Below are 15,495 nucleotides of genomic sequence, written 5' to 3'. Positions count from 1 at the left end.
CCCCCAGCCCTGGCCAGCCCAGGGAGGCACACGAGCCGCGGGGACACAGCCCCGCATGGCGCCTCGGCGCCATCCCCTCGAGGAGCGGGAAAATGGCGACGGGCCCTGAGGAACTGAGGGAGGCGGGACCCGACCGCCTCCGGGAGGGCGGCCAGGGGAGCCTAGCCGTGCTTCCCGGAGCCGGGAGGAAATTCCTGAGGCGCTCCTCACCCAGCCTGCCCGCGGAAGGAGGGGCCGCCCTGCCTGGCCTCGCCGTCGCCCTTCCCGGCACGTCCTGCCGGGGGTAGACGTGTTTTCCCCCGGGTTCCTGAGGGAGCTGCAGGTGAGTTGTGGCGGGCTCCCCCCCCTCCCTCCCACCGCCGCGGTGTTGTCCTAGCAGCCGCCCCCTCTTCCCTCTCTCGCTGAGGGGGTTCACTCCTTCCCCGCCGGCTTTTCGGGAGCAATTTCATCATTTTGGGGTTCGGTGGCTCCCCGCTATTCCAGCCGCCCCCTCGTCCCCCAAAACGGGCTTCGGCGCTTGCCGCTCCCCCGCCACCGGAGCCAGGAGGAGCGGGGATGCCGCCGCTGCTCGCCCGCTCCCTTCGGAGGTCGCTGCTCCGAGGCAGCGCCGGAACCGAAAGGCCAGGTGCGCCCCGAGCCTGACAAACCCCGGCCTCCGGAGCCAGGGTGGCACGGAGAAGCGCTGCTTTGCTTTGAAGCACCCGTAATCCAGAGGACAGCGCGGTACGTGAGAAAACACCGTGGATTCCTGTCAGCTCCACCGTGTTCGGTGGGGCCGGGCTGTTTTGGGGCGCAACCTTTCCATCCCTCTTTTTATGTAGACTTTGTGTGCCAGGGCTGGCTGCTGCTCCCGCAGCTCCTCGCACTGCGAGCAGACCATGCCTGCAGCGCATGGCGAGGTGCGGGCCGTGGCAGCCCAAGTGGCAGCGAGTGCTTACAGCTTCGTGTCCCTGTCTAACACTCTCCTTTAAACTTTTCTGGATCACAGGTACTGAAAAAAGGCCTCCTTCCCCCCGCTCCCCCCCCCCCCCCAGTTTAATTACATTTTTGTTTGGATTTCAACCCTCGTGGGACAAATCATAAGTAATGTTTTCCTGTTTTGGCAAAGCTGTTCGGAAGAACAACATCAAAGAGCTTTCTCTGTATCAAAATACAGGAGATAAAGTTATCCCTAAGTAATGAAGTGATTGTATGTGTATCAGACCTTAATTATATAAAATCCTTTCTTCCATATACAGCTTTTAAAATCTTGTTGTTCACTCATTAGATCTCAAAGACTTTTTAGGAGCTTTCAGTGTCTTATACACAGTTGTATTTTCTGTAAATAAGCTAAGTGTTGTTGAAGCTATCTTTAAAATTACTTGGAGAAAGAAGAGTTGAATGCAAGGACTAAAAGCACTGTTCATCTGCTGTGGATCTCAAATATGCACTTTTTTTTTTTTTCAGAATTGTTGCAAATCACATTTTGTATAAACTGTGTGACATTTATTTTAAAGAATGAGCAGTGTAGTTGCAGGATGCTTTGGCAGATGCTACTTTACCAAAACTCACAAAGTTTCAGACGATTCGACATTGCTCCCCACTTCGAGGGCAAGTAAAGCCGCCTCAGTCAGACGTCAGCTCCGCACTGTTCATTTGCAAGGGAGGATGCAATATTGGGGATTGCAGAGTCAGGAGAGCAGCAATACACTTCAGTCCAGGGTCTTTGTACAAATTGTTTGCTTAGGGCATTCTAGATCTTTTTGGCACTTTTCTATCTATCTGTCTGTTTAAGAGAAAAAAATGCCTGCAGGGGATGAGTTAGTCCTCCTCTCTATGGCTGCCTCTTTCTCTTTGGTGGCTGTGGAAGGAGTTTATAAAGATATGTTTTGATGCTAAACACATCAGCTACGATAGTGACCTAGTGTTGCCTGATAAGAATTGTGATTCCTGTCCTCAGTCTGTTTGTCTGCCAAGAAGAGGGAATAGGAATATATGATGAAAAATGTCGTATGAATCCAAATGTTTATTACTGCATTTGTGTCACTGACAGTCCTCTTCCACATCTGGTTTGGGAAAATTTTTCTGATTGATAGTGCTTACGGCTTAGTGTCCCTGTCTAATATTCTCCTTTTAACTTTTCTGGATCATAGGAACTGAAAGTATTTCTTTTCCCAGCCTGTGTACAAGCTTTGGCTCATTTCAGGATTTGGGTTGCAGGTGGCAGCTGTCTTAAACAAGCAAAGGGTGGCTGAGAAATGAAAATCGTATGAAGCATGATTTGGAATATGTGATGTGACAAAGACAAGGCAGATCAAATCTATGGTGAATTAATGATAGAAATTCATAGCAGGGACCTCCTTTTCTTAGACACACGTGTATTCCAGGCACTGCAGCAGTATGTGCATCGTACAGCTCCAGCTCACAGCCACTGGCTCATGAATACCATGACCCTGATCCTGAAAGAGGTTTCAGTTGAATTTCGGTGCTTTAGTGCCTTGGAAGAGAACTTTGTCAAAATGTTTATCTTAAGCATATTTATGAGATGAATAATTGGAATTTCTTTTTCCTCTTTTCCATGGAATCATAAAAGCATTGGCCAGAAGGGGACTTACAGCAATCATCTAAACAAACTTTTTTCTCTGAAGAAGAAACAATTTAATTGAAGATATTTATTTAGACTATTCACAAATTACCTGCAGGAAGAGATTTTATCTCTTCCCATGGTAATTTGTTCCCGTGCTGTCTCCACTTCTTGAGTGATTGCTTGTAGTTGTCAGGTCTCTGAACAATTCCTGTTGCTGCGTATTATTGTTGCAGTTGCTGCCAGGTCTCCAAAGTGGTTCTGCGCTACTGATATATCTATCAGGACTGATTAATTCCAAGTTAAACTGGGCAGTCCTGAGTCCATTTATGTCTGTCTTATTACACCTCAGGTTACATGGAAAGGGAATTTTTCCCATAGAAGAATTACAAGTAGAATATGTATTCATGAGTGGAAAAAACCTATCAGTGGTGCAGTCTACAGTCCAACAAGACACCTGTCTGCTTTATTTCCTGCACAGAACTTTTAGAAGGGGGAAAAGAAAGGGAGGGTAAAAATGAAAATTTTCTTGTGCAACTAACTTTTGTAGCTCTGACAGACCATTTTTATGTCCAATCATCCTCAGCCTAAGGCTTAGTATTATCACTGATTTTATAGATCATTTCACACGGTGTTCCAGTAATTTGATTTCCTCACAGAAATGAGAACTGGAGATACTGTTGTTAATGCTGGTGAAGAATTAGAGTGGGCTGGGGAAGCTGGCGGAGTACTTAGGTAAACTGTCACTGATACAATACTGCCTAAGAAAGTCAGAGGGGTGAAACAGAAAAGTTTGCTTAAAGCTTGTGTAGTTTTAAGCCAACAGATAACACTTGAAGATGTGTACTGCAGTGTAGAGAAAGTGCACTGCAGTGTAGAGAAAGTGCATTGCAGTACAGAGAAAGTCACTGTCAACTGCTTTTGCTTTGTGTCCCTTGAAAACACCAGGCATTCTGTGGACCACTGTCTCTCCTTCCCATGTTAAAGCAAAGCCAAGAAAAAACACGAGCAGCAATATTTTGCATGGTTTGTGGGGAGTGGGCTGGATGCCATCTTGCTTTTTGGCTTGTGTCAGTAAGTTTCATTAGGTGCTGTCATGCTAAATGTCATTTGTAATTTAAATGAATCTATTTTTCTATGCTTTCTTTTGGTATCCAGCCATCTGCGAGGCCTGGTGGCTCCTAGCTGAGAGCATTCACATGATTCTCTTCCCACAACCTTCACTGCATAGAGTAAAATCTCTTAGGTCACCAATAGCAGTAATTTAATCTTCTTTTCTTCCATTTGCGTATTTCCCTGAGGAAGGAGAGAGGTGGATGAGGAAAGCAGAGCATAAGCAAGGAGAGAGAGAACTGAATGGAACAGGTGAGGGGGCAGGAAATCATCAGGGCAACTGTAGAATGAAGACCAGTAGAAGAAGTTCTCATAAGAAAATTACAGTTGAAAACAGGTTAGCATTTCATGTATAAGGATGTTCCTTACACATGATCCCCATACATTTAATGCATAAGGATGTTCCTTTTTTTTTTTTTTTGGTTTCTTTCTGAGAACCACTTTAGAACATTGGTTTGGATTGTAGTCAAATGTATTGTCTGAGTACAAGTATAGTTTTCTGCAAGTATAGTAAGTATGTAAGTCAGTAAATAGAAAATAATTCAAAGAAAAATATTTTTTGTATGGAAAATTGAAACAAACTAATGTGGTATTATTTTTCTAAAAGAAACAATAACAGGCTTATCTTCATTTTTGTGTATATTATGTTACATTCACATTGCAGAAGTGGCTGTTAGTGTAGTTTTGTTTATACGTACTTTAAACCTTCTTTACATTGTCTGAGACCGATGTTTCACTTCAAGTGTAAATACAAAATCTAAGGGCCTGATTGTGTCATCTTTATATTGAGTCATGCTTTAAAGTACCGTGGAACTTTTGTGAAACTGTTCAGAATTCCTCACGAGTGAGACCCAGTGTCCATCTGAAGATGCTAGTTAATTTATATAAACACAGAGTAGTAACTGTCTAGGCACTGAGTAAGACGTCAGAGAGCAGAATTGTAACAGAATCATCAAACGATTCCGTGGTTCTCCTAAGAGTCTGTTCACTGTCTTTTCTGTTAAGAGTTCTGGAGATTGGGGAAAGTCCCTGATGACTGGAAAAAGCAAATGTTACACCCATCTTCACAAAATGGCAAGAAAGCAAACCTAAGAAACTGTAGTCTGGTCAGCCTCACTTCAGTCTCTGGGACTATTGGGAAGCAAGTCTTTCTGAAAGCCGTTTCCAGGCTTGTAAGGGAAAAGACAGTGTTTGGGAACAGATGCCATGGATCTACCAAGGGGAAGTCAAATGTGAATGACACAATTTATTTCCAGTGTTGAAATGGCTGGCTCTGTGGACAAGGGCAGAACAGTGGATGTTAATGATTTTTTCACAGTATACATGTGTCCAAATTAAGGCAATAAATTAGTAGACTACTATTTGGGAGCAAAAACTGTCTGGACTGTTAGTCTTAAGGATCAGTTCTTCAAAGTTTATGTCTGGTAGACATTTGGAGTGATGCCCTATTTGAGCCAGTGCTGCTTAACATCTTTATCAACGCTCTGGACAGTGGAATGAAAAGTGTCTTTAAATAGTTGGCAGATGACACCAAACTGATATAAGTAATTGATACTCTGTCAGGCAAGGATGCAATTTATAGGGAAACAACAACCAGGATGAACAGAGCTGACAAAACTTAGGAAATTTAGCAGAGACAAATGCAAACTCCTGCTGGGTGGAGTTGCAGGGAGCAGGGCAGTCAGGGAGCTGAGAACAGTCACACAGCAAAAAAGGACCTGTTGCATATTAGTCAGCAGTGGGCTTCGGTGGCAAGGGTGGCTCACCACGTACTGAGCAAGAACGTGGTCAGTCAAGTAGAGTGGTTATTTCCTTTTGTTTGGCACTTGTGATGCCACGTCTGTGTCCAGTTTGGGGCTCCTGATACGATGACAATCGACAGACTGGACCGAGTTCAGCAGAGTGACCAGGAGGGCTTGGAGGCTGGAGCGCGCGTAGGAGGAGTAGCTGCAGGACCTGAGTTTGCTTAGGCTTGAGAAAAAAAATCTAAGGGCAGCTCTAACCACTGTCCTCACCTAACTAATGGGAAGTCATGGAGAAGACAAAACTAAGCCTTTTGCAGAAAGACAAGAGGAAACAGTGCAAATTGTAGAAAGGAAAATTCAGTTTGAATATACAGGGAAAAAATATTCACATAGATACACTGGAACAAGTTGTTTAGGGGAGCTGTGTCTTCTCCATCCTCGGAGTTCTTCAAAACTTGGGTGAATGACTCTGATTCTAGAGAAAAGCTGTTGCAAAATTATTTTGATGACAGAAGTAACTAGAAAGGAAAAAGTATTCAAACTGTGTGTCTGCTGCCCATATTCAAAATCTCTGGCATAAGAACTTCTTGTTCTTAACCTGCGGTTCATGGAAGCAAGTGTCACAGGCATTCCAGGCTGGAGTGTGGTGACAACACATGACTTCTCTTAGGCTTCAAAGAAAAAGTCAACAGTGATTCATTCCCAGATGAAGAACTGTGGCATACAAGTGCGGCGTTTCTCAAAGAACGTTGCTGTATAACTTTTCAGATTGGCAAATAGACAACCAAGCTATTTGGCAAAACGATGGTTGTGACATTGCCACATTTCTGGTGGCATTTGGTAGTAGCTCAATAGTTCTCAGAGGCAGTGCTTTGCCTGTTTCAGGGTGGTGAATTTAGATACCTGAAAACATTCCCTGACTACCTTACTCCATCTCCTTTGTTGTTCAATTGCTTTCACTTTTGGCAAAGAAGTAGTTAATCATAATATCATCATGTTATTTTTTTTTTCATTGATTGATATTGATGATGTGTTTTCTACAAATATTTTGATTCTCTTTTAATCTTTTTAACTTAGACACATTTTAAATGGTTGCTTTATAACAGTATTTAATTATTGATATTGCAGAGTAAGCGCTTGACATTTGTTGGTAGCAATTACTGTACATGATTAATGGGCGTGAATAGAAGTTTCTGCATCAAGATGATTTAGGTCAAAATACTACTCATGTATTTCTTTTATGAGTACTGTAAAGGACTGTATTTCTTTTTTATTTTTTAAAATAATTTTTTTTTTTTAATTTCAATATAAGTCATATTCGCTTTTGTTAGAGAATTTCAAAGCCTTTCCCATGGTAATTTGTTTGACAGCTACAATGTTGCACTTTATCACAGTTTACTTTACAGTGTTAAATGAGACTATTAGCACACTGAATAGTGAAAAGCATTGTAAAATTCCAAATATGTTTATATTCCAATGGTCATTTATTATAATACACTTTCCTTTAGTAGAGTACCGTATTTGTAGTGTGCAGCAATAGAAATGAGATAGGATGTGTCATCAGTGAACTGGTAGCGTAAATGACCAGACAGAGGTAGTTAAATTAGACGGGTATTTCAGTACAGTAGCTGACAATGCCTCTGTACAGCAGGAAAGGATTTTTTTTTTTTCCAAATAGGAAGTAGTTTAACAAGTACTCTACTATGTTTTGACTTCCACAATACTTTCCCATTGGATGTAGTTTTTAGGTGATACATGACAAATAGGTCAAACAGATTTGTGTCCAAACCCAAAAATGTTTACAAAATCAAAATGTCCTGTGGGACCACGTTTTCTTCACACTGATATAATTAGGTGAGGAGTTATGCCCCTGAACCTAACTGACTACACTTGCATGAAATTGGTCTTAGGGTACAGTCAACTCAATTGCCTTTAAAGGCAATTTTTTTATTTATTATTATTATTATTATTGTTGTTTTCCTGAGAAAGGGTGTGCAAGATTTGGCTTTGTATTCATTTCCTATAATTCAAAATAAAAACAATGTACTGAAGAGTTTTCAGAATTTTTAGCACAATCTACTTCAGGAAAACTTTCTGTGCTACTTACTTGCCATTCTGTTGCATAGCAAAGAACCATTCTGCAGTGGTTATTTCAACAAGATGTATCAAATGGTTTTTCCTTTTAGATATTGAATTTAATCAGCTGATCAAAAATAAAATAAAATAAAAAAGAGTCTAAACTTTGAGAATTCGTGAAGAAGCTGATTGCCCATAGCTCTTGGAACACTCTTAGCTGCAATGTGAATTAAGTGTAAGTACTCAAAACTACGTAGATTCTTTATTCATGTTGATTTTAGTGTTGTCCAAATACTCTTGAGGATATGGGCAAGAAAGGCTGCATAAGCGCATACATTAAGGAAGGCAACTCTCACTATTTATGTTTGGGGGCCTACATGTGAAGCATCTGTACTTATGAGGAGAAGGTTGGGGCACGCTCTAGCAAGGATACTTGAGGCTGCTGCATGGCACTCAACTCATCCCCATTTTCCCTTTGACCTTCAGAAACTGGCAGAAAAAGGTTGGAATCTTTTACCTCTAGCCATTGGAGAAATTCAGGGTTTTCCAAAACCACAGTGAATCTAAGGCAGGGGCATTTTCTGCAGCTCTGAGGTAATAAATTGGAGGTTTTCTTCCAGGAAGATATTCTGGAGTAAATTCCTGGCACCTCTGAAATTAGTAAATATTCTGTCCTTGGCTTTTGTGGGGACAGAAGGTCATTCTGGTTATCTTTCCTGCTAAGCAGTTTCTACTTCTGTTACGAAAGTTAACTCTCTTTATCAATATTCTACACAGCTCCAGAAATGTAGTATGGAAGCCATAAGTTAAAGATAACTGTATCCAATAGTCCTGTTCCTGTTATTTGTACTTCTGTACCCTCTGAGTGCTTTTAACCATACTGCTGCTGAATGTTTGCCTCTCCCTTCCACATGGGGGAATGTGCAGGCAGTACTCATGTTTTATGAGGTCTGACATGGCCAGTCCCTCAGGACAACACTGAACTGTGCAAGTCAGAGTTTCATCCTGTCACAGTGTGAAAGCTGGAGACAGACTGCTAGGTAGAGCCCTATGGAGCTGGAGATGACAGTACTTTTAGGAATGGAAGGTGCTAAGACTTCAACGCAGGTATTTCAACTCCAGCCTAAATATAGCCCTCCATATAGTGTCCTGGGTACTGGCAAAGGCTGAGAGGGACCATGCTTGCCAAAGTTTGCAGGATTCATCATCATCCAAGCTTCTTGGTACAGCAGAAACTGGAAGACCTTTTGCACCTCTGATACTTCTTTTTTCCTTTTTAGAGTGGATCTCTCATTACTTACGCAAGAGGAAAGCCAAAAATACATCAGGACAAACTTTAGTTTTAACATTCTTTGGGAACACATGGAGGAAAACCACATTTGTGTGTGGTTGTGTTTTATTTCTTTAGATTGAATTGAACTTTTTAAGCGTGATGTATTTTTCACTACACTGTAACCAGGTCCTAAAAATAAGTCTTTTTTTTTTTTTTTTTTCATTCCTTATCTTTCTTTGTTCATTCTTCCTGTATGTCTCATAAACTGCCTGGAGTGTTGTGTGGTTGGGTTTTTATTTATTTATTTACTTATTCTTACATGCAGTAATAGTATCTGGGCAATTGTCTAGCATACATTTTTCCTAAAAGAAACACATAAATAGAAATATCTTCTTTTTTGTTAGGTCGTGTGCAGGAAAAGGCAGATGAATGATGAATCACTTCATGATTCTGGCAGTATTGCTCCCCCTAAGGACTTGCCACACTGCATACTCACAGCAAGGTAAATGCCTTTTTCATTGGGAAGCTATCTATGAACTTTTAAGGACAACTGAAGCTTTGGACTTGCTCATTTGTAACTCTCCTGTGATTAAGCAACATGTTACATGACTAATCAAGTTATTCATTTTGTTACAGAGATGAAGCAACTTTAAAAACTACCTGTTGTAACTCCATGCAAAATTTCCCATTGAATCAATTAATTGCAATGCCACAAAGCCTGATTATATTTGTATACCTCTTCCCACTCTCTCATATGTTTTTGATCTGTGCTTAGTCATCTTTAAATAATTCTTCTCTGACAACTTATATGCTTTCTACACCTTCCCTTCACTTTCGCTTTCCTGTCTTTCTCATCTGTAAAAACATTAGGACTTACATAGGCTCTTTCCTAGTCGTGCCTTCAAATCTCAGGACCACATTTTTATTTCATACACTTCACATCTGCATGTAATATGGAGAAAAAAAATACTCATTTATTCCTATTCTGAAGGAACAAAGATAAATGTAAGGAATTTTCCAGAAGGTTGTGTATTTTAAGGTAAAACTCTTGCTTGCATGCTTGCTACTGGCAGTAGTATTGGTCATTTTCCATTTAAAGGAAAAAAATAATGAATATTTTTATTGGATTTCTATGACCACAATTAAGAGGCAGAACTTAACAAACCAGTCCTCACAATAGAAATCATATTGTCTTAACTGAGTTGTTTAAGGATGGAGAGAGTTTTTTGATATATATATACAATTATTTTTTTTGTATGAATGTACTCGGTATCATACCAAAGAGGTGACATATGTATTTCAGATTTTTTCCTCTCTCCATTGTTGAAATTCACATGTTCACACTGCATTCCAACAAGGTGCCAGTTACTTAGTTACCAATATCCCTAGGGTGGCAAACCATTGCAATGCAGGCAAGTCCAAACAGTTACTGTGTTACAATAGCTAAGTCACTTGTTTTCACATGCTGTTTTTCAGGAGTAGAATTAGTCTCTGCAGTTAATCATAAAGCTATTCATGTAGTCTGAGTTAGCTTTCAGTTAGAACAAGTCATAAGATGCCTTGATTATTTAAATTTCCTAGGAGGAGAAGGTTGCAACTGCGAATGCTACAAACATTTCTATATGCACAAATATATATTATACTGCAGGAGTTTTTATTTCCCAAATTACAATTCAGTGGTGTTCAAAATCTTGGGCTCTAGAAGAATCCATAGCTGTATTGTTTGTGCTTTTTATTGGTACTGTGTGTGAGCCCTGGCTGGTGATGTAGACCATCTTAAGTTCTGTGAGGTTATCCAAATAAAAGGAGATAGTGGAGGGACACTTGTACAGATGGAGAAAAAAAAAAAAATAAATAAATAAAAATGAGAGCTTTGTTTTGGGCAGAGTAATTAAACGTGGCAGGTAGGTCTCCATGGTGAGAAACAGGATGAGATTTTTAGCTAGAACAGAAAGATGCAGATGGAGAGAAAGAGGCAAGCGCATCATCAGTGCAATAAGCACATTAGTGACACTTACAGCTAGAGTTGCCCAGAGGAGAAGAAACTCAGTAGATAAGCAAGTCTTTCTTTTAATAGTGCACCCTGAAGGGGCAAATAAAGGTGTGAGGAAACTGCATCATATTTAGTACTTGTGGAGTCTTTTACAAGCAACCAGTAGTTGCAATAGCTAATTTTTGATCTGGTATACAGTAACTTTCTTCTGCCTGACTTCAAGGCATCTTACATTCGTTAACAGATGAACTCTGGTATCTTAAGTCATTATGTTCTTTAATATGACCTCTGGAGGTCATGCTGTCCAACCTCCTGCTCAGTCTGGTTACCTAAAGCACACTGCCCAGGACCACATCCTTGTAGCTTTTGAATGTCTCCAAGGACTTTCAATTTCTCTGGGCTTCCTGTTCCCATGCTCTGTCTCCCTCATAGTAAGGAATTGTTTCTTTATGTTGAGGAGGAGCCTCCTGTGTTCCAGTTTGTGCCCACTGCCTCTTGTCATGTCACTGGGCACTGCTGAAAAGAGCCTGGCTCCATCTTCTCTGCACTCTCCCTTCAGTTACTTGCATACACTGATAAGACTCTCGCTGAGCCTCCTCTTCTCCAGGGGTCCAAGCTCTCTCAGCCTTTCCTCGTATGACAGATGTTCCAGTCCCATAATCATTTTAGGGGCCGTTGGCTGGACTCTCTCCTGTACCTCCACTAAGTGTACATCTGCTAAAGGAGGAGTGCTCAGCTATTTTACTAGGACAAGACAGAGGCTTGGTTTCTTCCCTAGGGTAAGGAAAGGCAGTCTTGTTCTGGATCAGGTGAACTGTCATGAAAGAGCTGTTGTGGAGACATGGGCAGATTATAGAAACCTGTTAGGTTTCAATTGCACGGCAATTGCACTCATCACAGCATCATGCCAATTTGAGTTCTGTGGTAGGAAGAGTTTTAAAACTGTCATAGAAAAACCACGATTTACTTTTGTTTGAGGCAACCATAACAACTTTGTCAAACTTTGGATTGTATGGATGCGTACTTTCTTGAAAACTTTTTAGGACAACAACAGTCCTGTTTCTGAGACTTAGTGGTTGAAAAATGAAACCTTGAATTCTCACTCATATTTCATCTCTTCCAAGAATTGTTTATGGTTTTGTTTTTGCATTTGCTTTCATTTTTCTAATTTTTGTGTAGTGGTGACAGAACAGATACCTAAAAAGAACAACCATGCATAAGCTCAAGGAGCCTTTCCTTTTCTGACAAGTAAAAGGACTTTAGTCTGACTTCTAATCTGTAGTTTATCTTGGGAATTAAACCCAGGCCCCCAAAGTCCATTTGCATTAACTAGTTCAATCTTCATTACATCACAGAGTGAAAATGAGTCTGGATTTTCTTCCCTAACATTTAGCGGTTTGCTGTGTGTTGGAATTTCACGAGATTTAGTCCCTGTTAGTGTACCGTGTTGTTGCTCTTCATTGGACTATAAAGAGAAGGATCGATATTCTGATAAAGTAGCTAGTAAACTGAGGGCATAATGAAACTAAAGAGCACACCCAAAATAATGGTGGGGGGCTATTGAGTAGATTCAGGAACCTTGTTTCAGCCTTCTGATGCCTTAAGATGAAAGATTATAACTGATTTTGATATTAAGAGCATTGGCCTTGATCCTCCTGTGTTCCAGTTTGTGCCCATTGCTCTCCATTGTATTCCTTTGCCTTTACTAATGACTCCCAAAAAAGGGTAGTGTGGAAATTTTTAGTCTTTTGTAGCTTACCAACATCTGAAGGACTAAAGCATACATAAACATTAATATTTTTGTGTCCTTTTTGTGCTCCTAGGATCCCTTATATTTCCTGTAACATACTTTAATATTTCCAAGGATTTGGCTCTTCAGCGTCTGCTTGTGGAATGGGATGTTGACAAGTCAGCACATGATGCTGAACTAGCAATGTCTTTTGAAATACAAGTCCATCGAGCAGATGAAGCTACAGTGTGGACAGTAAGTGTTTTTTGTGTTGTTTTTTTTTGTTGTTTTTGTTTTAAAGATATATTATATATTTACATTATAAAAGAATCTAAAGGAAAAGCATATGCTCAGGTGCATATACAGATCTCTCTGCCTCATAGGTTTGTGACTTACAACGTAGTATCTCCAAAACTGTACTAGAAGTACCTCCATATTTCACTAGGTGACAGACTTGGTTTAATGTTATGTCCAGTTTTTGTGAAAACAAAATATTGTCTCAATAGAAGAGGTAAAGAATGTAGATATGCCTAGTATATCTTTATTTAGAGGCTGTGGTGGGCAGACTTAGGAGATCTAGTTCCCTTCTGAGGTGCAGGTCCCCTAAGCAGTCTCCCAGAAAAAAATCTTTCTTTGCTCCTGAAGGCAGGCTTTTTTGTAGCATGATTACTAAGTGTCACTGGGGACAAATTCAGAATGAGTCATGTGTTGCTGCAACTCCTCTCACCTTACAAACCAAACAGCATAGTCTCAATGTGTCTGAGGCCTTTTAAGAACTTGGCCCAGCACTTGGCCCTGTCAGCAATTACCTTATATTGAACCCTTCTGTTTAGGGAAGAAGGTAGTTATGTCTCCTTTGCGAAATCCCTGTCCTGGTAACTTTCTTTAACACCCGAAACACCCGACTTTTCTGAAGAGATGGAGATACCATCACCCAAATCGTTATGGCTTAGGCCTGCTCTGGATTTTTTTCCGAAATCTGTCACTTCAGTGTGAGAATTTTTGTCTCCCAAGAGAATTTCCTCTCCTTGGATCTGGCAGAATCTTTTGGGAACTAAGTGCATGTCTTAGGGATGTTACAGCTAAATGTTACTCCTAAAAAGGAGTCATCTGCTGATTGAACTATGGAATGAAATTAAATTTGTTAAAACTTAGTAAAAACATGTTAAAACTTAGTAAAAACAGAAAACTGCTCCAACTCTTTCCAAACTGTTATTTTCGAGAAATTATATAGACTTGAGAAGGGCTTTTTATGCTGTCCATATTTTATTTTATATTTTATTTTATATTTTATTTTATCTTATCTTATCTTATAGTATCCTTCCAGCAAACTCTTGTTAACTTGTTAGAGGAAAGTTTTTTGAATCCAAGGACAGAGTTTGTAATGTTACTCATAATAAAGATGACAAGGAAAATAAACAGAATATTTTGAATGTCATTGCAACACAGGAATGTATTTGTTTCCGTGTTTTTCTGAAGACAGTGTGCCAATAAAGAAATCCTGAGAGTCTGCTCATACCAAAGTGCATACAGTCTGTCTAACTTTCAAAGTTAGACTGTACAACTGTCAACACTCTTCAAATGAAAAATTAAATTGTGTAGTGATTGCAGAGTTCTTCTCAAAGTGGCGCTATTATGAAAGTGCAGGTGTTGCTGATGGAAAGCAGTGATGGGGAGCAGTTGTCTAGCTGTCAGGGTGAGTCAGGGCTCTGGTACAGTTCACTGGAGCAGCACAGATCTGTATGCTCAGAATCTGGTGTAGTTGCTCTAAGAAGTACTGAAATGTATGTTCTGTTCTGAAATGCATTTGTAATTACAGGTGACTAATGCGATTTTTGAGACATTTTTTTCCTGCCTCTTATGGGCTGTTATGCCAGCAAAGATTCATACTCAGGTTATCTTTTAATCTGTCTGTGTTACTACCTTGTGCCCTGGTTAGTTTGAATTGCGGTGCTCTGTGTTAGTGCAGCCCACTAATACACAGGTAGGACTTAGTAGGTATGTGCTGAGAGAAGTTTGTAGGATATTTTCACTTAGAGCACAGCAGAACTTTTTTTTTCCTCTTTGCCTGCATTTATATAATTTAATATAAAAATGTTTGACAAGTTACAGAGTGTTTTGCTCTGATGATTTTTGAACTCTGTTTTGCATATTAGGCCATCCTACTTCTATTACCTTTGTGGAGCTCTTAACACTTTTGGATGTGTTCTTTCATGTTTCTTGCATATGTTTATTACAGCAAACACTGGGGGGGAATCAGCAGGTATTTTCCTACTCTGCCTAGTACTGATGGTCCTCAGACACTGTGCCTCAGAACTACAGTTAAATAATATCTGCATAATTCCTTACTGACCAGTGCAGATGCTTGCTGTAATTCAGAACCAGAGACAGGTAATCCAGAGCATTGGACAAAGTGCACCTGCAGGCAGCAGCATGTGTGCAGAGTGATGTAACAGCGGGCACATATAGCCCACTGAAAGTCCCTGAGAGTGAATCTGTTCCTTGAGAAATGGGGCCTGACACACCACACGATTACATTGTTAGAACCAAGTAGTCTTGCCAATGTCTCCATCACTCCACCACTGCTAGTGCAGATTTGTAATCTATCATTTAGAGTGAGATCACAAGTATCAGGTGGGATTTCAGAGACTTATTTATCAAAACCATTTTCTTCATTTAAACCTTTTCTCTCTCTCTCACTCTTGATCATACTTCCAGCGTATCTACATACTGCTGTGTTTTCAATAATTTGCCTTACTGGCCTCTCTTTATAGGATTTTCATAATGTGACACTTGATAAATCTGGAAAGCCTCTTCATTGGATATGGGATTCAGACTTACCTTTGGAGTGTATGTCACACTCAGTGAGAATCAGGAGTAAAGCAGAGGCGTCAAAAATCTGGAGTCGGTGGAGTCCGTGGGAGACTGTCCTGGGTGAGCAGAACAAGACCTTGCAACATTGGCTTTATTTTTTCCAGTACAAAGCTAGATTTTAATGTGTGG

The 15,495-nt window shown here is 40.4% G+C and overlaps 1 protein-coding gene across 5 annotated transcripts in view; it reads left to right on the top strand.

The window, feature by feature from the left end:
• Positions 1–183: 183 nt before the first annotated feature.
• The window catches only part of OSMR (oncostatin M receptor), a 32,437-nt gene continuing 17,125 nt past the window's right edge, over positions 184–15,495 (top strand). For 3 of the 5 annotated variants that reach the window (XM_083818488.1, XM_083818487.1, XM_083818484.1), the window contains exons 1-4: positions 184–322; positions 9,175–9,272; positions 12,587–12,747; positions 15,267–15,426. In XM_083818488.1, the coding sequence (XP_083674614.1) occupies positions 9,200–9,272; positions 12,587–12,747; positions 15,267–15,426 (394 nt within the window). In that variant the 5' untranslated portion in view covers positions 184–322; positions 9,175–9,199. Of the gene's footprint in view, positions 323–385; positions 724–6,822; positions 7,733–9,174; positions 9,273–12,586; positions 12,748–15,266; positions 15,427–15,495 lie in introns of those variants that run through there. The other 2 variants (XM_083818485.1, XM_083818486.1) reach the window with 2 other exon arrangements.

The sequence above is a fragment of the Anser anser genome (assembly GCF_964211835.1).
Source record: "Anser anser genome assembly, chromosome: Z".
Taxonomy (NCBI): Eukaryota; Metazoa; Chordata; class Aves; order Anseriformes; family Anatidae; genus Anser; species Anser anser.
Note: the sequence above shows the minus strand (reverse complement) of the source record. Positions and strands in the feature narration are given on the sequence as shown.